This window comes from Hydra vulgaris, chromosome 01 (genome assembly GCF_038396675.1).
Source record: "Hydra vulgaris chromosome 01, alternate assembly HydraT2T_AEP".
NCBI classification, from domain to species: Eukaryota; Metazoa; Cnidaria; class Hydrozoa; order Anthoathecata; family Hydridae; genus Hydra; species Hydra vulgaris.
The window spans coordinates 40651483-40675334 of NC_088920.1; the positions used below are offsets into that span (position 1 = coordinate 40651483).

General features: G+C 30.3%; 1 protein-coding gene across 1 annotated transcript in view; it reads left to right on the forward strand.

Annotated features, from left to right (window-relative positions):
- Positions 1-1485: 1485 nt before the first annotated feature.
- Positions 1486-23852, forward strand: part of LOC100203284 (FERM, ARHGEF and pleckstrin domain-containing protein 2) — a 73930-nt gene continuing 51563 nt past the window's right edge. Inside the window, exons 1-2 of the mRNA XM_065788159.1 lie at positions 1486-2054; positions 19308-19418. Coding sequence (XP_065644231.1) covers positions 1938-2054; positions 19308-19418 — 228 coding nt within the window. The 5' untranslated portion in view covers positions 1486-1937. The remainder of the gene's footprint in view (positions 2055-19307; positions 19419-23852) is intronic.

The window sequence follows — 23852 nt, forward strand, 5'->3', positions numbered from 1 at the left end:
TTTTTTTACAATCTTTCTCCAGGTCTCACTTCTAAGCCATTGATTCTTAGATTGTTTCTTTGTGATTCATGATTGAGATTCCAAATCAATTGCTTTTTTATTTAACGTGAATTGTTTTAAAGTGCTTTTTATCTACTAAGTTTTATCTTCTTAAAAACTCAAATTGTCTTTAATTTTTTATAAATTCTTTTCTGTGCGCTTTGCGATTTGTTGTTACTTAATTCTTCTTCAACTTTATTCATTCTGTAATAATTGTAAGATTTGCACTTTATAGAAAATTCTTTTCATAACCTTGAAATACTCTTTCGGCCTTTTTTATTTTTGTTAATAATTATTTAGTCTCACTTATTCAATGCGGCAAATTGAAATAATGAAAATAAATTATAATAATTTAAAGTTTAAAAGTTATGTTATTAGATCTAATCCATCTAAGTATTCAAAACTAGTAACACAAATATTGGTGTGAATCTTTTATCTTTAATACGTGTGAAATTTATTTTTAGATTAATACAAATTAAAATCAGGTCAAAGTTATAAAGTTGTAATACTCATTTAAGTTTATTTTTATTTGTTTTAGAAACATCATCAAGGCATTCAACCTTGATGAACCTCAATCTCAGTAATTTATAAGAAGTGACTCATAGCCAGCTTTCCTACTGCTATTGGCTATTAGCTTCAATTATCTCTTTTAAATTTAGAAGTTAGCATATTTCAAGATATTTGTGAAATAGAAACCTCATAATAAGCGTAAAATCAGCATAGATTTGCATCTGAATAATTATTAACACACTTTAGTAAGAGTTTATTCTTTTTGTAGATTGTTTAATTTATTGCTTGTCTTGCCCTTTGATTTTTCTTTTTTTTCTTTTTTCAAAAATGTGTTTACCTTTCCAAGACCGTTGAGACCGCTACAATCAAGAAGCAACTCCTTTATTAATGTTATTACTTTTGAAACGTTGTTATAATTTCAACCTTTTAACTCCGACGTCTTTTCGCTTCGCTGGTGAAACAAGTAGAGCGCATTACTATCAAGGACTTGGTAAAGGTCAAACTCTTGACATAGCGCTCGCACCCGTTTCTGAATCTAGCGATGGCTTTTCTAGCCAAATTAGCGACATCGGTTAGAAAGGCGGAAAGAAAAACGTCCTAACTAATCATAATTAAATGCTTTTACGCGGTGCTCTGTTACAAGACCTAAAGGGCTTTTAGGAGCACCAAGTATAATCAGAACTTAATAACCAAAAGAAGAAGAAAAATAAATAGAAGAACTCTACTATGGTCAGGTTGTTATCGACATTTTCTCTTATTTTTAATACTATTCTATTTACTATTCTATTTACTATTCTAATTACTATTCTATTTACTATTCTATTTCAATGATTCTCAGTATTTTTTCCTTCTAACTTTTGCGTTTTTGAAGCCATTGTACTTTCACTTTTTTTTTCAAACATTGTCCTTAACAAACGGTTTTTAGCTCAAAGTTTTGTTTTTTATTTTTTACAACCGTGTAACCGTTAAAAAACAACAAGTTCGTTCATTATCTAATTTACTATGTTCTATGAAAAATATTTTCTTAGAAAATAAAAATGGTTTTTAAACCAATGACGGAGAACAACTCAACCCGTTTACTTACCTTTAAATCAATAAATATTGGTAACTTACGATTCGATGTTTTTCGGAATAATTTTTACGTGATATCTTTTAATTAACTATAAACAAACAAACAAAAAAGTTAATTCATCAAATAAACGTTTTAGTAAGAACAATTTTGAATTGTTTATTCGAAAATATTTAAAAAAAATACTTGTTTGCCGCTCAGATATGATTTCAAAGAACAAAATTAGCTAAAGTTTGCATGGTTAATAGCTACTGTTATCCCTTTTGCAGTGAAGTGATCTTTTGCAAGCCTTATCTCACAACACTTGCAGAAAATCAATATGAATGGCGACATTCCTCCTGAAAATAATACAAAGCTTAAGAAATCCAATAATAGAAACAAAGCAAAGGTACAAGTTGCTCTGCTTGATGACACTGTGATGGTATTTGATGTTGAGGTAATAAATTAATTTTTTTCGTAGTTATGTTTGCGGAAACTTATAAACTTTCCTCTTAAGAGTGAAAATTAAAAAAAAATGTTTTTTTGACTAATACAATTTTTTCAAATACTTTCAATAGTTGTATGAAATTTGTTCTGATTAATAAAATCTTTGTAGTCATGTTCTAATTTGATTTTGAAGTTTGAATATATTGGTAATATAATTATTATTGTTATTATTATTATTATAACAATTATTATTATCATTATTATTATTATTGTTAATAATGTGTTTAATAATTATTGTTAATAATGTTAATAATTATTATTAATTATGTGTTTGTTTTAAACAGCATGTAAATATGTACAATGTTTTATATATACTTATATAAACATACACATACATAAACATATATTTATATATAAATACATATATGTAAATATATATATATATATATATATATATATATATATATATATATATATATATATATATATATATATTATGTTGGTGTATTCTAATAATAGATTGCTCAATGTTCTTAAATTATAATTATAAATTAGTAAAAACACTTATCTAAAAAATTAGATAAGTGTTTTCACTAATATATATATATATATATATATATATATATATATATATATATATATATATATATATATATATATATATATATATATACACACACACACACACACACACACACACATACATATATCTTTAAATACAACTTTAGAAGTTAATTGGATCCAAAGTTATTGCATTTTTTGTGATGGAAAAACTAATGATTTTTTGACAAAATGTCTTGTACTTAAGTATGGAAAATTTGGTGTGAAATAGCATCGAAATAAAACAAAAAAACATCAAAATCAAGTGCTAATATCAAAACAAACGATACGCAAAGGAAAAAAAAACATAATATACATAATTTCTAAACAAAATTCCTAAGTACTATTTCTTCAAGAAATCATAAATAAATACTTGATTTACATAGAGGAAAAGGTATACTTGCTTTTTTCACAGCAAACCTTTTTAAACTTTTTTTTTTTTTTAACAAGCCAACGTTAAAGTTTTTTAAACACTGAGAGCTAAGAAATTATTTTAGAGGGTTCCCTATTCCATTAAATTCCTTATTCTTTTTTTAATCTATGTGGAAATTTTTAAACAAATTTGATGCGTTTTGGTATTTAGGAAATCTTATCTTCAAAAACTACTTTTGTAAAAATGTGTCGGCAGAAAGTTATTTTATTAATAGTGGTCTCAAAACATAAATAATATATAAAACAAGCCATGTTAAACATAGTACTTCATCTATATATGTTTGGAAAGAAGTTGAGTCTAGTAATAGATGCAAAAAATCTCTAGGTTCTTTTTATTACAAAAAAAAGAGAGATAAAATTCATGAAAATTATGTGTCTTTTAAAACATCACTTTTTGTTGAACTGTGGAGTTGCTAATTATATTATTTTTCTAAAACTATTTTCTGGTTAGTTCTCTCTTTACAAAAGTGGCTTTATCAACTTGTGTTATATTAGAGAAAAATTATAACCTCTTCAACTTTGGAAAAAGTCTGAAAATTGTAAAAATATGCCAAAATGAAGTTGACTTGTAGTATTTTTCTATTCATCCACAAGTCTTTACAAATGCGTTTTCTGATTAGCTACTACTGCCTGCAATAAATGGGCAAAATATAAGCAGCTTTTTGCAGTTTAGAACTCAAATATACCTAAAAGTATGTTGTCCATTCGTCTAAAAAGTCCAATTTTTTTCCATTTTGTAATGCCTTTAAATTTTTGTAACACTTTGTTTTGATCTAAGATTAACAGTTATTAGACTATTAGACCAAACTATCTAAAAATCCAATTAAACTTATCATGTTCACACCTAAATTGCAGCATTTTTAAATAACTCTGTTTGTCAATTAATAACCATTGAGTACATTATTGGAAACCAGTGCCCCTCTAACCTGCCTACTGGCCCATATGAGGGGTGCAACTAATTATGAGTGATTTCTTAACAACAACAAAAAAAAGGTTGGTTGCTCCCTTCTTAATCTGGTTTTTATAGTGAATAGAGGCAAAAATAAGGGGGCATTTTACCATAAGATTTGGATTTCGATGGTGTAAATAAAAGTGCATAGACTGTGTGTGCCAGATTTTCTTGCAATTATACAATGTTATGGCCTTAAGGACATAAACAACGATAACTTGCTTAACTCCCAAGGTTGGTTGCTCCCCTAAGATTGGTTTCAAAGAAGGTCCAGGGGTCTTGCACCTATTTCAAACCCTGATCACCAAAGATAAAATAGAGTCTAAAGAAATAATGTTTTCAATTAAAAGTTACTTTAGAAGTTTAGATATAAAGTATCTGAATATCTAAATTAATTAAAGTCCTTTATTTGAACAATAATAAAGGTGTCTAAATAGTTACTGTCCCTTTATTTGTGCCCCTATTCACAATAAAGATCAGATTAAGGAGGGGGTAACTAACCATATCTTTTTTTTTGTTAAGAAATTACTTTTAATTGGTTGCACCCCTCATATGGGTCAGTAGGCTGGATAGAGGGGTACTTCATCTTTATTATTTGAAAAATAAGATTGTTTAAAAATGCTACCATTTTTGGTGTGAACATGACAAGTTTATAATGTTTGCATATTTAGATAGTTTGATCTAATGGTCTAATGATCTAGTTCGATCTAATGGTCTAAATGCTGTTAATCTTAGATCAAAACAAAATTAAAAAATTTACAAGCATCTCAAAATGTCCTGAAATGAGACTTTTTAGACGAATGGACAACATACTTTTAGGTATATTTCAAAATAATTTTTCTCTAGTATAATACAAGTTGATATAACCACTTTTTTAAAGAGAGAACTATCCTGAAAATATTTTTAGAAAAATGAGACACTTATTGAAAGTGAGAAAAAAGTTATAAGGCTCTAAAGTAGTTTAATATGACCATTTGCAAGTTGAGGGGGCCACTGTGTCATGTTTCTAAGGCTATAACTTTGAAACTGTTGTGTTATATATATATATATATATATATATATATATATATATATATATATATATATATATATATATATATATATATATCAGGTAACCAAAAAAGTTCGCGCGGTTTTTCCGTATATAATAAAAACACACAAAACGACAAAAGTAAATACATTTATTCATCAAAATAGTCACCATTAGCATCTAAAACCTTTTCCCAACGTAAAACAAGCTTATTTATTCCACTTCTAAAAAATTCTCGGTCCTTTGAGTCTGTAAAACCTTTCAACTCCATTTCAACCGCGTCCTGGTCTCCCAACTGCTGTCCTTTTAAATGATTTCCCAGGGAAAGGAAAAAATGGAAATCAGTAGGGGAGAGGTCTGGCGAGTATGGTGGATGAGGCAAACTCTCCCAACCAAGGCTTTGGAGCTTGTCCTGAGTCACGCGAGCGGTGTGCGGTCTCGCGTTGTTGTGGAGACGCAGAACTCCTCTCCTGTGCACCAGTGCAGGCTGCTTTACAAGCAACAGGTCGTGAACTTGTTGCAGCTGTGCTGAGTAGACCAGTCCAGTAATGGTTTGGCCTGTTGGGAGCAGCTCGTAATGCACCACACCAGCTGTAGTCCACCAAATGCAGAACAAAACCTTCCGCTCGTGGAGATTGGGCTTGGGTGTCTTTGGGATGAGGTCATCGGGGGACAACCAATGGTAGCAACGCTTGGTATTGTTGTACACAATCCATTTTTCGTTGCATATCAATAAACGATCAAGAAAAGGCTCAACATTGTGGCGTGATAAGAGTGATGTGCAGATCGTAAGCCGTTGCTTCTTGTTGTCGATCGACAATTTGTGCGGAACCCACCGACTCAGCTTCCACGCTTTCCCAATCGCATGCAGATGCAGGCGGATGGTTTCAACACTCACAGCAAACCTCACTGCAATTTCTTGGCAAGTTTGGCTGGAGTCAGACTCGACAGCGTCCTTCAGTTCATCCTCATCAACCAACAATGGGCGTCCAGAACGCAGCAGGTCTTCGATGGACTCATCTCCCGAAGAGAATCGCTGAAACCACTTCTGTGCTGTGCGTTCACTTACTCTACCTTCTCCAAATGCTGTGCAGATGTTTTTGGCCGCTTGTGTTGCATTCCTTTCAAGTTTGAACTCGTAAAGTAAGCAAGATCGAATAATGGTTGGTTGGGTTGCCATCCTTTCTTTACACAAAACCTTTCCTGTAAGCTCGTTACAAGCCTACACTATATATGCAGCAACTGCGCGTGACACACGCGTTCTATTACGCAACAAAGCTACTTGCTTTGTGCGATGTGGGTGTTGTAAAAAATGCTAAAAACAATTCAATTACCAAAAACCGCACGAACTTTTTTGGTTACCTAATATGTGTCATGTTTCTAAGGCTATGACTTCTAATCTGTAATATATATATATATATATATATATATATATATATATATATATATTTATATATATATATATATATATATATATATATATATATATATATAACAGTTTAGAAGTTACAGCCTTAGAAACATGATACAGGTTAGCCTTAGAAACATGACACATGGTTACCATGAGGCCATCCATAAATTACGTGCACAGGTATGGGGAGAAGGTCATTCAAAATCGCGTACAAGGGAAAGGGTGGACAAGATTTTGTTTAATTTTTTTCATGTGAAGTCTGGGAAATCAGACAAAAAAGCTTTGGTTTTTTAGTTAATGTATTTGTCTATCTACTGGAAAGAATATGTTACTGCTTTGATATTAAATAAAATCAATAAAATATTGCCATTTACTAAAAGTTTACAACATAACTTTGTATCTTTTTGGAGCTGAATTAACATGCTTGATTGCAGAATTCGAAAAACCACTAAAAAAATTTTCTTTTACATCTTTGCTTCTAATAAGGCCACAAGTAACCACTATAAGAGTTGGAAGTTACTGGAAGAGAAAAGATGAAGTTTGTAGAGCAAGATAACGATTAACAGACGACTTAAAAGATTGCAAGTTATATGAATCAGGAAAGCAAGATAAAGGAAGCGAATTCCAAAGAACTGATGTTATGACAATGTGATAATGGTAGGAGGTTGGTTGCAAGAGCAGGTCCTACTATGTTTACAATGCGTTTTTGTACCTTGTCTAAAAGGAAAAAGGCATCATTAGAAGATCTGCCCCAGGTATGGCAACAGTATTCCATACAAGGACGGATTTGAGATTTATAGAGATAAAGAATAGAATCCGAAGTAAGAAAGTGTCAAGCATAATAAAGAAATGCAACCTTAGCAGATGCTAATTTTGCAATGGATTTGATATATGGTTTCCAAGAAAGATCAGAAGTAAGAGTTAGTCTTAGAAGATGAAGGGTAGATGACTTGTCAAGTACATAATCTTTATCATAATCCGTTCATAAATCTAAATTATTGCGTTAACGATTGGCTGAAAAAAGTTGGGTTTTATCTGAATTAAAGTTCACCAGCCACTGTGAGCCCCATGCTGTAGCAGATGTGAGATCCTTTTCAAGCTCAAATGCCCCCTCCAAGCAATCAGAGAGTGTAGGCTTCTTTTTATGACAAGAATAATATACTATATACTACTTAATATATACTTATACTAATATAATATATTAGTGTAAGTATATATACTTATACTAATATAATATACTTATACGAATATAATACATGTAAGTATATATATACTTATACAAATATAATATATAAATAACTTATATACTGATGTATATTTTGAGAAATGTGTTTGTGAAACTAGTGACGTTACATATTTTTTTTGTTGTTTGTGAGCATGCTTCCAAAAGTTTCTATAAATAATATGTATAACAAATGTATTTGTTATACGTGTTGTTTATTTAAACTTTTTTTTTTAATTTTCAGTTTTGTTTAGCTTCAACTTTTTTATTAATTAGACTTCAATATAAGCTTATCTTTTATGCAGTTCAAAGTAAAAGCTAAGCGAAGTTTTTTATCAAATGCACCCTTAAAAACTGTAGTTAAACAATGGTTCGACATAACCAGGGTACGATTAGGCGAATAATATGATAAAGTTCAACTGAATTAAAAAGAAAATATGCTGAATTTAGCTTAGAAGAAATAAATCATTAGCTCTCTTGCACTGAGATTTTTAATTTGAACTTATGTTGCATAAATTAAAATTAAAGTATGTCACGTATAAATTATGTGTTGTGTACTTTATTTCAAATATAACTTCTTTATTTAACAACATTCAAACTTTACTGTTTAAATATATTTTATTTTCAGCAGTTTCAGGAATTTTTGTTTTTTTTTATTACTGCACTAGATTTTTCAAAATACAAATACAAATACAAAAAATACAAAAATTCCTAACAGATTGTAAAGGCATTTCAATCTTTATAATGATATCTAGATGCCTTGTGGCTTTTCTGTGAATCATTTTTTTGGGTTTTTGCTGAGATTAGTCTTATCATAACACATTGCATTAGAAGGACAATGCCCTTGATCAGGTTGTTCAGATTGTTGAAAATAAACAACAATCTTTTCTTTATTTACAACTGCATGGCTCTTTAAAATGTTCTGATCAATTCTCTGTAAAATTAGGTTGTGGTGCCTTTTTAAAAATCCTTAGGCCTAATCTTGCCCAGAAAAGTTCGCTTTTGTTTGTGAAGGATACATTTGATGAAGTGTTTTAACGCAGCCAGATCCCAAAGCTCTTCATCCTGGTGATGAAGTGCTTTGGGATCTGAGACCAACATTGTTGGTCTCAGAGACCCTTTAAACTGGAAAACCAGCAGCAATGGCCTTCATAGCTTTGTCCACTTGCTCTATGGGGAAGTTACTGTGTGCATAACCTATCTTTGGTTTGTATGTGTATGTCATATTGCAACTGATTTAAAAAAAAAATTGACAAATTGATCAGCCAGATCAATAAGTGGCCATATTACCCCAATTTTTAAAATAACCCATTCACCTCACTTACCTTAAAGCAAATGTTTTGAGCTTAAAAATGCACTTACTTAAGTAGCTCATAGAGGTCTGGTTAACATTTTGGCCAAATTGCCCCTCAAGTATTTGCTCGGCAATAGCTAGCGTTTTTAAAATCTGAAAAGGCATACAAAAATGACATGCAAAAAACATTCAACAACAAGAATATTGTTATTTTAATTTTTTTGTAACAGACATTAAAATGTCAGGTTAATATTGGGCTATGAAATGTATTTAGAGTGGGACACTGCACATCTTCAAAACTTTAGCAAAAATATGCTAATAAATATGCTAAACTGGCCATGTTATCCCACGGTGGTCATATTACCCCATCTGATGGTATATATATATATATATATATATATATATATATATATATATATATATATATATATATGTATATACATATATATATATATATATATATATATATATATATATATATATATATATATATATATATATATATATATATATATATATATATATATATATATATATATATATACCTATAGTAAAGGGCTTAGATATACAGTTTGTGGTATAAAACAGCTCTTTAATTGTTTGTGGTTTTTAAATTGACAAAATTAAGGTATATATATATAAATATATACACACACCTATAGTAAAGGTGTTAAATATACAGTTTGTGGTAAAAAACAGCTTGTAGCTTGTCTCCGGTTCTCAAACTGACAAAATCAAGGTTAGATTATAACAAAACGCATTAATTTAATTGCAGAAAGTAACTAAGTTTAAAAACCACAAAAACGCAAATTAAAAGACTACAATATTTTTAAAAAGATTCTGAATGTTTTTATTTTATTTTTCAAAAATAAAAACATTCTGAATGTTTTTATTTTATTTTTTTAAAAATGAAAACATTCTGAATGTTTTTATTTTATTTTTTAAAAATAAAAACATTCTAAATGTTTTTATTTATATTTTTATTTTTTTACTGTAAAAACATGCGCGGAGTGTTGCTACAACGACTATTTTATAGCCTGCTGCTACAAGGGAGTGTTGCAAAATCAATCTACAGTCAGTAGTTCATTAAAAATCCACAGTTAGTATTTTGTATATTGTCCTCGACTCTTCAGAACAGCTTCTATATGCCTGGTCATCAAGATCACCAAATTCTCACAATACTGCTAACTCACTTCTGTCACCCATACATGCTTTATAACCTCTATTAGATCCTTTTTTGACATCGGTGCTTGCTCAGCAACCTTTTGTTTAATTAAGGTCCGCATATTTTCAATGGGATTAAGGTCTGGGCTTGAACCAGGCCATGGACCTAAGACCTCAATCCCAGAATCCCGAAGCCAACTACTCACTGCCCTTATTTGATCGCAGGGAGCACCATCATGCTGAAATGTGGTGCAATTGAGTATCCCCATATGATGGGGAAGTTTCTTTTGTAGGATACTAAGGTAGACCTGACCATTGATCGTTGTATTTCGTGGCATGAACCAGATACCTCCCCTGCCCGCTTGCCCAAACCATGACCGTAGGTGACTTCTTTACCGTTGGTGTTACATATCTGGCATTGAAACGTTGATTTAGTGGTCTCCTAATACAACATGACTTTGATTGAAACTGAGTGAAGGTAGCTTCATCCGAAACATCACGTTCCTCCAGTTTTCTGCCACCCAGTGCCGGTACTTCCTGCAGAAGGCCAATCGGTCTTTGATGTTTTTAGCGGTCCACTTGGCTTTTTTTGCAGCATGATAGCACCGGAGATTGAAATCGTTTACCAATCACCTCCTGATTGTTCGGGAACTTTGTGTGTCCGAAATGGATGATGATATAGCTGAGGAGGACCACGTGGGATGAGCAATACAGGCCCTTCGGATGAGACGATCAGCTGATAATGAATTTACACGTGGTCTTCCAGATCTTTTGCGTGAATCCAGTGTAACCAACTCTGTTGCTCTAGTAATCCCTTTGATGACTGTCGATCGGGACACACCCAGAATGGCTGAAGTTCTCTTTTTAGAGAAGTTTTGCTGGTGGAGCACCATAGTTTGCGCATGTTTCGAGGCTGACAAATCCTTTCCACATGCCATTAGAAGATTATGGGTTGGAATATCTGCAAACACACCTAGAATAAAATCGTGGATTGCTAATATTTACTAATATTTAATTAACTACTAAGTAAAACAAGGTAAATTGAACATAAAAATCAACCCTTACTCCTTCTAAAATATAATTTATAATTTCTACCTGTTTGAAAAGATTCCAAAATATGGACGTAAAATAAAGTTGTATTTAGAGTCCAAAAATAGAAATTTCTAACCTGTAAAGCGTGTTAGCAGACATCTACACATGCACGTGAATCAATCTGAGAACGTAAACTAGTCAGACACTGCATAAGAAATTTATAGCTTTACTCATGATTGGTTGTGTGTCTCTCATAATGAACAACGGCTGATACTGAAATCAATGGTACATTGATTGTATAAGCTATAAATATCTTTGTATTCAAGCGTAAGATAAGAAACAATGCTCATTCTGTAGCTTGTCTTCTATATTTCAACAACTGACACTAATTAGTCATTGCGGCATAGTCTATAACCGCTGAAAATGTCTTAAACGCCCAAAATTTATATATATATATATATATATATATATATATATATATATATATATATATATGTATATATATATATATATGTATATATATATATGTATATATATATATGTATATATATATATATATATATATATATGTATATATATATATGTATATATATATATATATATATATATATATATATATATATATATATATATATATATATGTATATATATAAATTCATTTATACAAATGTATAAATGAATTAAAATATGTATTAATTCATTTATAAAAATTTATGTTAAATGATAATAAAAAATCTAATAATAAATTTAATTATTTAAAATAAAAAAAAAGTGAAACAAAATAGACATTCCACAATATGTATATTTATTTACAAAATAACACTTCTAGATTCGTTTTTCTAAATTGAACTTGTTTTGTGTTAATTTATTTTATTGCAGTAGTTTAAAAAAGCTAATGTCCTTAAATAATTAAAAAAATGAAGACATTTGATGATTGTGTCATAAAATGTCATCAAAATCTTAACAAGCTAACAAGCAAAACTATTTTTTTATTTAAAACAACGCCTAAATATATATATATATATATATATATATATATATATATATATATATCAAACCTTGGAATTAGGAAAAATGAGGTTGGCAGTATTTATTGCCGACCTCTAAAAGATTCGGCAATAATTTGCCGAATCTTTTAGAGGTCGGCAAAAAAAATTCATTACAAAGGTCTTACCATAAAACCTAAAAGTAAGGTCAGCAGTTTTTTTTCAACCTCAAACACCTTTAGCTGGTATATATATATATATATATATATATATATATATATATATATATATATATATATATATATATATATATATATATATATATCAGCCCTTAGAATTAGGGTCCACCTACCTGCTGACTTAAAAGTGTTTGAGGTCAGCAAAAAATAGTGGAGCTCATTTCTATGTTTTACGGTATATATATATATATATATATATATATATATATATATATATATATATATATATATATATATATATATATATATATTGTATATATCAACCATCGGAATTAGGAAAATTGAGGTCGCCAATAAATCTCAAACTGTTAGAGGTCACGTTCAAGTTGGCAAAAAAATTTGATACAAAGGGGTAATCGTAAAACATAGAAATGAGGTCCACTATTTTTTGCTGACCTCAAACACTTTTAGGTCAGCAGGTAGGTGGACCCTAATTCCAAGGGCTGATATATATATATATATATACACACATACATATGTATATATATACACATACATATGTATATATATGTATTTATATATCAGGCTAGGTCAGGAAGGTTTGCGATTGTTTGTTTGTTTTGAAAACTTGACCACAGGTGTGAACATGTTGAACATTTTAAAAAGGTGAAGAAAAACTTTTTCAGTATTTAAACAAAAACTTTTTTTAAAAAAGCAAAATAATTTTAACAAATAAGAAAATAAAAAATACTTTTCAAATATCAGATATTCTTACTAAAACTAAGACACGAAAATTAAAAATATAACTAAATCAAAACTCAAAAAACTAAAACACTAAAAATCTTAACAAATAGGAAAAAAAGAATTACCTAACTAAAGCACAAAGAATAAAAATATAACTTCACTATATTAATCAAAACTCAAAAAACTAAAACGCTCAAAATAAAAGATTATTTGGATCAATTTTTTAATTTTTAAGTATTTTTTACAAGTTTTAATTACGTTTGAAATAGTTTGAATCTTTTAATCTTTTATTTTTACTAATCTTTACTAATGTTTTTATAATATTATGGGACTTTTAAATAAAGTAACAACTTCTAATGATTATTTAGTAATTTTGTTTAATTTGACTTTTTTTTTTTTTTTACTAATTTAAAAATAGTAAGTTTATTCAAATAAATATACATGAGTAAATAATAGTACATTTATTTAAAAAAAAAAAAAATAGTGTAACTCTTTTTTGTACCATGTTATACTTTGTTTAAACATACATTTTAAAAATATATAATAACTTTAGTCATAAAAAGATCATTATAGAGACAATGGTTGTTTAAAATTGTTGTTTATGAAATTTATATAAATTTATTTAAAGAATAATATTTTTCATAAAAAATGCATAATTATATAAGATAAAGTATATATAATATTCATTAATACTTTATATAAAAAATTACATTTGTAAAGGAAAAAGTTTTAATGTAATTTATTTCTAATGTTTAATTCTTGACATATCTAAGTTTTTTTTGACAAAGGTCTTGTCCATAAGCTTGTTTCATATGATGTATCTGGGAAAGTTTTCGGGATTATCAAATCATTACTTTCTAACATCTTTATTCAGCCTCGAAAACCAACACTCTTCTTTATTTCCAGTAACTTCTGGGTGCCTCAAAGTTGTATCCTTGATTCTGTTTTGTTTGTTATCTACATTAATTTTTTTACAAGGTATTGTTTACTAGGTGTTGTTAAAAACAGAAGAAATGCATTACATGATCTTCTGTAGCTCTAAAATAGCTCTTTTTGCTGATGACTCAATTTATACTCCTATCTTGACAAAAAGTCTTTTTCATAGCTTAGAAACGGCAGACTATCTTTAATCTGATCTCACTTCTGTAATAAATTTGGGCTCACAGTAGCTTGTGAATTTTAACTCCAACAAAACTTAGTTGTATACTGCCAACAACTATTGCAGTACTGTCAACATTTCTATATTAATGAATGGCAACCTTCTCACTGAGTCCTCTTCATTATGTCTTCTTCGATTATCATTTTCTATTGACCTTTTATGGAAACCATATATACAATGGATTGCTAAATTAGCATCTGCTAAGGTTGGTTCTCTTTATCATGCTGGCCATTTTCTCTCTCCTGATTCCATTCTCTACCTCTACAAATCTTTGTTCGTCCCTGTATGGAATACTGTTGTCATGTTTGGGCTGGTTATTCTCATGATACTCTTTCTCTTCTAGTGAAGGTCCAAAAACGCATAAAAGTGGACCCACTATAACTGCTAAGCTTGAGCCGCTTTCACATTTTTGTAAAGTTGCATCTTTTTCTCTTTTCTACAAATACTATCATGGTTGCTGCTCAAAGGAGCTATTATCTCTAGTTCCATCAGCTAAAACTCAATCTCGCTTGACTCATCATTCAGCAAAGTCTCATTCTTTTACTGTATCTGTTCCTTTTTTTCATGTAACTCCCAACTTAATAGTAGTTGCTTGCAGCCTTGTTGGAAGTCAAATAGAATTAAAAAAAAATCTTTGTTTTTCAGAAAATTTTTAAAATGTTAATAGCTCTGGTAAAATTGTCAAAACAAAAAATTTTTTTTGTGGTCATATTATAGCATGCACGCCTTCTTGACCAATCCTTGTGTAAATAAACTAAATACATATAGGGAAAATTAGGGCAAGATTTTTTTTTTTTTTTTTTTTTTGTTATTTCACCTCCCCAAGGCCCAGAAGGCCATTACAGATGAGGAGGCTACTTAATTGTGGTTATAACCCTCTCTCAACTCTATAACTCCGAAACACGAACCTTGACAAACAAGGCCGCTGCGCGGAGAAACAAGTTGAGCGCGGTACTACCAGGGACGTGGTGGGGATCGAACTCGGAACCTCTCGCTTATGAAGCAAGCGCACTACCACTACACCACTACCGCATTATGGTAAATGCGAAGGGATGGTAAATGGGGCAAAGTGGCTTTAACATATAATAAATCAACAAAAAACGGGTGAAAATGTGTTTTATTGCTTGTATTTTAAAATGCCCATTGTTCTTTTCTTAATATTGTTATTACATATTTTTCTACTTGCAAACTGAAAACTCATGCAGGTAAGAATCATTATGATAAAACAAACATACTGACAAAACATTATTGCTTCATGACTGACAGTTTTGCACTAACTCATAATTTTAAAATGGTCTTACCAGTCCTAAATTGAATGCATTAAATTTGTTTAGCCAATTTAATAATGTTAGTTAGTAAGTTAACCGCAATGCAACCTAATCATTTTGCATAGAGTTTTGTTGCATGTTCAATTGGTTTTGAAGGTGTTTAGGCTTTCAGCATTTACAATCTCATCTGGCAATTCCAATTGTTGGCAACTCGATTTGTGAAGAAGTTACTTCCATTTTTATTGGATCGAATTAACACTTTGACCAGTTCACTTCTATGGTCATGGTGAGGTACAGAACATATGAGAGTGTGGTGTCAGTTAACAGTTTCTTTGTCATTTTTGATTTTAAAAAGCTGTATTAAGTCTCCATGGTGATGTCTTTCTTAAAATAAATACATAGTCTATTTTTGTAAGATAGATTTATACTGTGTATGGTAGCTCTGTACTGTGAGCTATTTTAGTGGCGCGTCTTCAAACTCTCTCCTAGATATTTATAAAGCAGAGTCTTTTTAAGCATGCCAATCATCTTGTTGGCCTTAGAGATAGCAGTGCACACCTGGGCATTTTGTTGAGGTTGTTATTAATTATGATTCCTAAATCACATTCTGATGAGTTTGAGCATTATATTAGCACACCTAATTCAATGCTCTAAGAGTGAGGAAGCATTAGGGTGTGTCTGAAATTAATTTTTAATTAAATAAAAATAAATTATTTTTACAATATATGCTTGACATGAAATATGAATTATTTTCAGAACAATGTTAGACATTGTTCTGAAAATAATTCATATTTCAAATTCTAAAAATAATTCATATTTGACAATTACGATAGCGAAATTATAAAGGACACGAGACCATCTTTTGATTACTATAAAACATCTAGGAGTAACACAATAAAAACACCTCACGAAATACTAATTGAAATTGTCTTTTAATAAATACCTAGACACTATGAATATATTTTACTGCATATGGTATACTTGTTTTGTACCTAGTCTTTAAAGAACAACAAATTTTCTTATATAATTTTATACATAAAACATTTTTTTGTAAATTTTTCTTTTTGAAAAAATAATGAAGGACTCTCAAGTCCTAAAAAAGTAGGTACGAAATATGTGTCACATTTTTATATCATGTAAAAGGATATTTTTTAAAAATATATTCTTTAGTATACAGCAGTTACAAGTTTCTCCTATTAAAGTGAATGTATTTGACATCATCAAGTCAGCAACAACTATGAAAAGAAAACATAACAACTACAGAAAGACTACAAAAAACATTACAAAATTAAGATTTTTTAAAAATTGTATTCAAGTAGGCATGGAAACTTTTATTTCTACTTATTGGTTTCAAATCAAGCCTCATTCAGTTCACTTATTCTATCTATATCAATTCTACTCCACAATTTTCTCTTGTGCAACTGCTATTTCTAATCATAACCATTTCTTTTTTTTACCAGAACAGCTCTTGAGGTCTGAAGAGCAAACAGCTTTTGTTGTCTGATGCTAAGGTCCATTATTTTCAGATAACTCATTTTTGTTTTTAATGTTTATTAGCTTAACTTTAGTTACTATCTGCTGGTTAATGGCATCTGTGGTTCCAACTTTTCTCTGGTTGCTTTGATTGCTTTAACTATTATGCCCAATCTTCTTTTTATTATTAGCAAAATCTTTGATACCTTCATTAACAAACTTCTAGCACAATCTTCTTTTATTATTAGCAAAATCTTTGATACCTTCATTAACAAACTTCTAGCACAACCTTTTTTTTATTATTAGCAAAATCTTTAATACTTTCATTAACAAACTTCTAGCATCTCATCTTTAGTGTTCTTTGGCAATCAATGATTTTGGTCCTCTTGTTCTACTGGTTAACTTTTTATGCTACTTCACTAATTATAAAAGTTCTAAAAATAATTATAAGGTTCTATTGTGCATTAGACTGAAGCAGTTAGCCAAGAACTATTTCTCGTATAAAAAGGTTTCAATAAAGGTTTTCTTTAAAGAAATATTAAGGTTTTCTCTATAAGTTTGCTTTATATCAGGGAAATTTATTCAAGGAATAATTCACTAATAAAAATTATTGAATCATTCTTTTTTAATCGCAGTATTAAAGTTATCCTTGATGAAAATTACTCTCCTTCATTTCCAGTAACTTTTTGGGTTCCACAAAGTTCCATCCTTGATATTGTATTACTCCTTATCTATATTAGAGATCTTTTTGATAAATTTGGTTTTATTTGTGCATATTTAAAAACTATATTTATACATATTTTGCACTTTGCAATTTTTATAGTGTTTCTTCTAAATATATATTGTTTGTTTGTGTGTATGTAGATGTATATTTACACACATGATTGGATATCACTACATCTTTTTTTGATCTCATTCTATTATACCGACATTGACTATTTGACAGCCACAAAGACTAATACTTCTTTGCCAATAAACACCTGCATGCCTCAGAGACTTTTTGCATTTTTTCACCAAATGCACAATGGTTTGATTTTATTTAATTTTAATACCATTTCAAGTATTATTTTCCTTTTAAATTGAGGCACAGAATACTATCTGAACCACCACGCAATGGAATGCATGGTGGTTCAGAAAATATTTTTCTTCGTAAAAGTGTTTTAACTATGTAACAGTTTGTTACATTGACCTCATATTTGGTTGACCCTGCTCAGTGAAATCTTTGGTGAATATGTGAAGTCTATTGCCAGAAATTTTCCATGCACAGGTTTCTTATCCATTATGGGGTCATTTATATACGATAGTATGTTATTATATATGGCAATATGTTCAGCGATTCTCATTAACAGAAAATGCGAGAATTAGGGCTGAAGAAGAGGAATTCTCCCAATGGCTTTTAAATCTTGGTAGTGGATCATTACCTGTAAAAGTATATGGTTCCTTTTGTGGATGTATTGAAATATCTGAGCAGTGCTTTTTTTGGGGAAAATGAATCTATAGTAGAAAAGATAATTATCTAGTTTATATAGTTTATATAGTTATATAATTAGGGTCTATCATATATTATATATATACTTTTTAACAAAAAATAAAAAAGTACATATTTTCATTGTTTTTTTAAATAAACTTTTTAAATTTGTGTTTCCATAAATTTTTTTTATAATTTTTGAAATTTTTATAAAATTTAACTTTTTTTGAGACCCAACTTCATATGCTTTTGAAGAACTTTTTTTTTTTCAAAATATTAGGGACCAGTCGGATGTTTAAGGGTCTTGAGCGACCCCTAAAAATTTTTTTTATTCAAAATTTTTTTAAATTTTGTGTTAATTTATTATATAGAACACCATTAGGGGGTACCATCAGACATTTTCAAAAAATGTTGTTTTATGAGCCACCCTATTGATCATTAATTAATAAAAGCACTCTAAACCAAGTTCAATACAGTTATGCTGTGTCAAAAATCAAGGGTTAACTTTTCAATATATATATATATATATATATATATATATATATATATATATATATATATATATATATATATATATATATATTTATATTTATATATATAAACACCTAACACAAGGTTACAACTTTGCTTTAAAATGCAAAATAAATATTAGCTATAAAATGTATTAAAATAAAAAAAAACCTTTATAAAAATGTATAATTCTAAAAATATAGTTATTACAAAACATTTGTAAATGATTTTCATAGTGTTATTTCAAGTATTGTTTTTATTTGAATAAAAACCAGTATATTTATTTTTATACCTATGGTTTTGCAATATTGTAAATTTGTTTTAATATTTTTTCTTTTTTAGCCTCGCTCACTAGGTGAAGTTTTAATTAAACAAGTCAATAGTCACCTTAATCTGGATGAAGCGGAATACTTTGGACTTCAAATATCATCCGATGATAAGGATATAAATGAAGTATAAGTAACATTATTTTATAAACTTTTTTTGTTAAGTTTTCAATTTTTTAAGAAAATATAAAACGGGTTTTCGTTAAGAATTTACGAAAAAATTTATTATCGGGTGTGTTCAATTACACACTTAAAGGTAAATCTTCCACACACCAAAAACTTACAAGTTTTCAAAAAGCAGTTTTTACATTTTGTTTTAAAAACAATATTAATAAATTTGTTGCCAAATAAAATGACAAAAAAGACTTTATGTAAGTTATCAAGTTTAATCAGCAACAAAATACATATAAAATATATTAGTTAAATAATGAACCATTTAATAAATAACAATCAACTTTTTTTTTAAATAATTAAATAATTCTTCTTGTATATGTGTGTGTGTGTGTGTGTGTGTGTGTGTGTGTGTGTGTGTGTGTGTGTGTGTGTGTGTGTGTGTGTGTGTGTGTGTGTGTGTGTGTGTGTGTGTGTGTGTGTGTGTGTGTACTGAAACCTATCCTAATTCAGTTTGACTTTCGGTATTAGAAACATAAGAAGTTTATTGATGCAATAAGTATTAAGTATTGCTTCATGTCTTGCTGCCTGTAGGATATGCTTTTATTTGGCAAAGGCTAGGAGAAGTCAACTTCGACTTAAAACACCCCCTGTCTTGGGGCTCTTGGTTGAGTAAAAGCTAGAGATAGTGCCTCAATTAAAATAATCTTGGGCAAGGTGTTAAACGCATCTGACTACTGTCTTGTAGATGGCCTTCTAAGCAAAGACTTAAGGGGTAAACAGATTTAGTATGGTGGTGTTCTTGTTCATACATTTATTGTGCATTGTCAAGGCCACATTTGGAGCCCTTTGTTATGGCTTAGGCATTATTAGTAATGAGGCATTCGCTTAGACTATTAAATAGTGTACTAAGCAACCCTCGGAATTAGGGTCGGCATTCGGCAATGCCAACCTAACTGCCAACCTAAAAGTGTTTGAGGTCGGCGATTTTTTGCTGAACTCGTTTCTATGTTTTATAGTAACCCCTTTGTGTTAAATTTTTTTTGCTGACCTAATGTCAACCTCTAACAGTTTGTGGTCGGCAATAATTTGCTGACCTCATTTTTCCTAATTCTGAGGGTTGACTGAGTAAAATCTATACTTTCAGTCAAGTTCCTTAACAAATTTAAAAATGACTAAAGTATCAAAAACTATAAAACACAAATAACCATCATCATAAACAAGTTCTCTAAACCTATTATTCACTAATATTTGTGGCGTTCAAAGTAACTTTTCTTCTGTTGAGCCTTATCTCTTTCAAAGTTCACCAGACCTATTTGTGAGACTAATTTCAGTTCGGCTGTCTCATCTTGTGATCTTAGTGTTGATGGTTATCTTCCTTGAATTTGTAAAGACTTCAATAGTCACATGCTTAACCTGGACATTTGTATTCGTAAGAATTCAAAATTGTCATAAAACTAAGTTTAAATCCACGGACTATTCTTTTTTGTGCTTTCGTTTAGCACCACTTTATCGCTATTCTCTTTGAGCTGTAACGCTCTCCTTCATCTCAAGACTGCATCCTTTTTGATGTTATTTCTGATCAAATTGACAAATCCTTCACTCTTTATCCTTCAGCCAATATTGTTGTTGTTGGTGACTTTAATGCTCATCACACTGAATAGCTTGGGTCTAGTGTCAGTGACTCTGGAGGCATTAAGGCCCACACCTTTTGCCTTTCTCAATCGCTAACTCAAATAGTCAATTTTCCAATTCCCTTTCCAGACAACCTGAATCATTTACCTTCTCTACTCGACTTATGTCTTGTTTCTGATCCTAGTCAGTGCTCAGTTTATCCACTTTCACCTTAGGTGAATGTGGATAACACTCAGAATCCCCCTATCATTGAATCTCTTACAACTACCTTAAAGCTGACTGGGATTCTTTCTGTGATTTTCTTTGTGATGGCCCTTGGGTAGATATTTTTCATCTTCCTGCTGACAAATGTGCTTCTTGCATTACTTCTTGAATTCAGGCTGGCATGAAATCTTTTATTCCCTCTCCATGATTGCAAGTCAAGCCTCACTTTTCTTCATGGTTTCCTTACATTGTGCTGCTGTAATTTCTAATCGAAATCATTACTTCCATATCTACCAGCAAAACAACTCTCCAGGAAACAGACGTCTGTTTACTATTGATAGAAACCATTGTAAAAAGGTTTTGTCTAACGCCAAAGACTGCTATTCTCATGAAATCTTGTATTTTATATCAAAAATTAGGCTATCATGACTTCTTGAGAATCTTTACCAGCATCAATTATAAGGTCAAATCTGTTATTCCACCTTTTTTATATGATTCAGAATTTATCACCTCACCTAAAGACAAAGCTGAATATTTTGCTAAAAAATTTTCATCAATATCATCTCTTGATTCCACTAGTTGCATTTTACCTGATATAGCCAACAAATAGGTAGATCCATTGCTTGACATTCATATCACTTCTGTATCTAAAGTGATTTCCTGCTTAGACTCTTCTATAGCTTGTGGCCCGGACAACAAACCTGTTATTGTCTTGCAGAAGTGTTCTCCGGAACTTTCGTCTGTACTTTCAAAACTATTCAACAAGTGCTTGTCAGAGACTTAATTTACAGCATGCTGGAAAGCGGCATCTATCATCCTTATTTTCAAAAATTTTGGAGAGCAATCTGACTCGTCTAACTACTGTCCCATTAGTCTTTTTCCTATCATAAGCAAGGTTTTTGAATCTCTAATTAACAAACACTTAATCTCTCATTTTGAATCTAATAACTTACTTTCTGATCATCAATATGGATTTCAATCTTTTCGTTCTACAACTGATTTGCTAACAGTAATAACTGATAGGTTTTATTGTGCATCAGATAGAGGTTATGAGGTTAAAGCGATCGCTCTTGACATTTCTAAAGCTTTTGATAAAGTTTGACATGTTGGTCTTCTCCATAAGCTTTCTTCTTATGGTGTATCTGGCAACATCTTTAAGATTATTGAATCCTTTCTAAAATTATAAAATTTGTCCTCGATGGACAGCACTCTTCTTCATATCCTGTAACTTCAGGGTTCTTCAAGGTTCTATCTTTGGCCCTATGCTTTTTTTAATTTACATTAACGATCTTCCAGATTTTCTCACATCTAAGGTGGCAATGTTCGTTGATAAAGCTACCATTTGTTCTTGACCTGATAAGGAACCAACACTCTCTGATTGCTTGGAGGGGGCATTTGAGCTTGAAATTCTATTCTTTATCTCTACAAATCTCAAATCTGTCCTTGTATGGAATTCTGTTGCCATATCTGTGGCAGATCTTTGAATGATGCCTTTTCTCTTGGCTGAAAAAAACTGGCTTTTATCTGAATTAAAGTTCACCAGTCACTGTGAGCCCCATGCTGTAGCAGAAGTGAAATCCTTTTCAAGCAAAATTAGCATCTGCTAAGGTTGCTTCTCTTTATCGTGCTTGATACTTTCTTACTCGGGATTCTATTCTTTATCTTTATGAATCTCAAATCCGTCTTTGTATGGAATACTGTTACTATACCTGGGGCGGATCTTCCAATGATGCCCTTTCTCATTTAGAAGAGGTGCAAAAACACATTGTAAACATAGTTCAACCTGCTCTTGTAGCCAACCTCCAACCATTATCGCATTGTCAATGTTGCTTCTCTTTCTCTTTTCTACAAATAATATAATGGGTACTGCTCTAAAAAGCTAGCATCTCTTGTTCCATCTAATAAAATTCATTCTTGTGATACTTGTCATTCAACTGTCTCATGCTTTTTCTGTGACTGTTCCTATGTGCTCCAAAACTCTTATTTGTCTAGTTTTTTTTCTCGAATATCAGTTCTTTGGAAATTACTTCCTTCATAATGCTTTCCTGATTCATATAATTTGCAATCTTTTAAGTCGTCTGTCAATTGTTATTTTGCTCTAAAAACTTAATCTTATCTGTTCCAGTAATTTCCAACTCTAATAGTGGTTGCATGCAGCCTTGATCGAAGTGAAGATTTTGAAAATTAAATACAAATACAAAAACACAGAATATACAGTCATTTATTACAGTTTTTCAGTATATTTTTGGAAATTAGAACTTTAGAATTCTCAGTTTTTTATGTTTCTCACAAGAAACCTTAGTTTTTTTTAATGTTTCTTACAAAAAACCTCAGTTTATTTTTCTTTTAAAACTCTTTCAACCCTATAACTCTAAAATAACAACAGCTTGTCAACAAGGACAGCAAGTTGATGACAAAATTTTTTTTCAAGTTCAACAAGGTATAACAATATACAACAAAGTTGAACTGTGAAGGTGAGCACTTTACTACTAGGAGATGTTATAATAAAAAAAGAAAGCTTGTGGACTTTTTAGAGTAGTCAATTTTATATGCTACCAAAGAATATTAATTTTATATGCTAGCAAAAGAGTATTATTTTTATATGCTACCA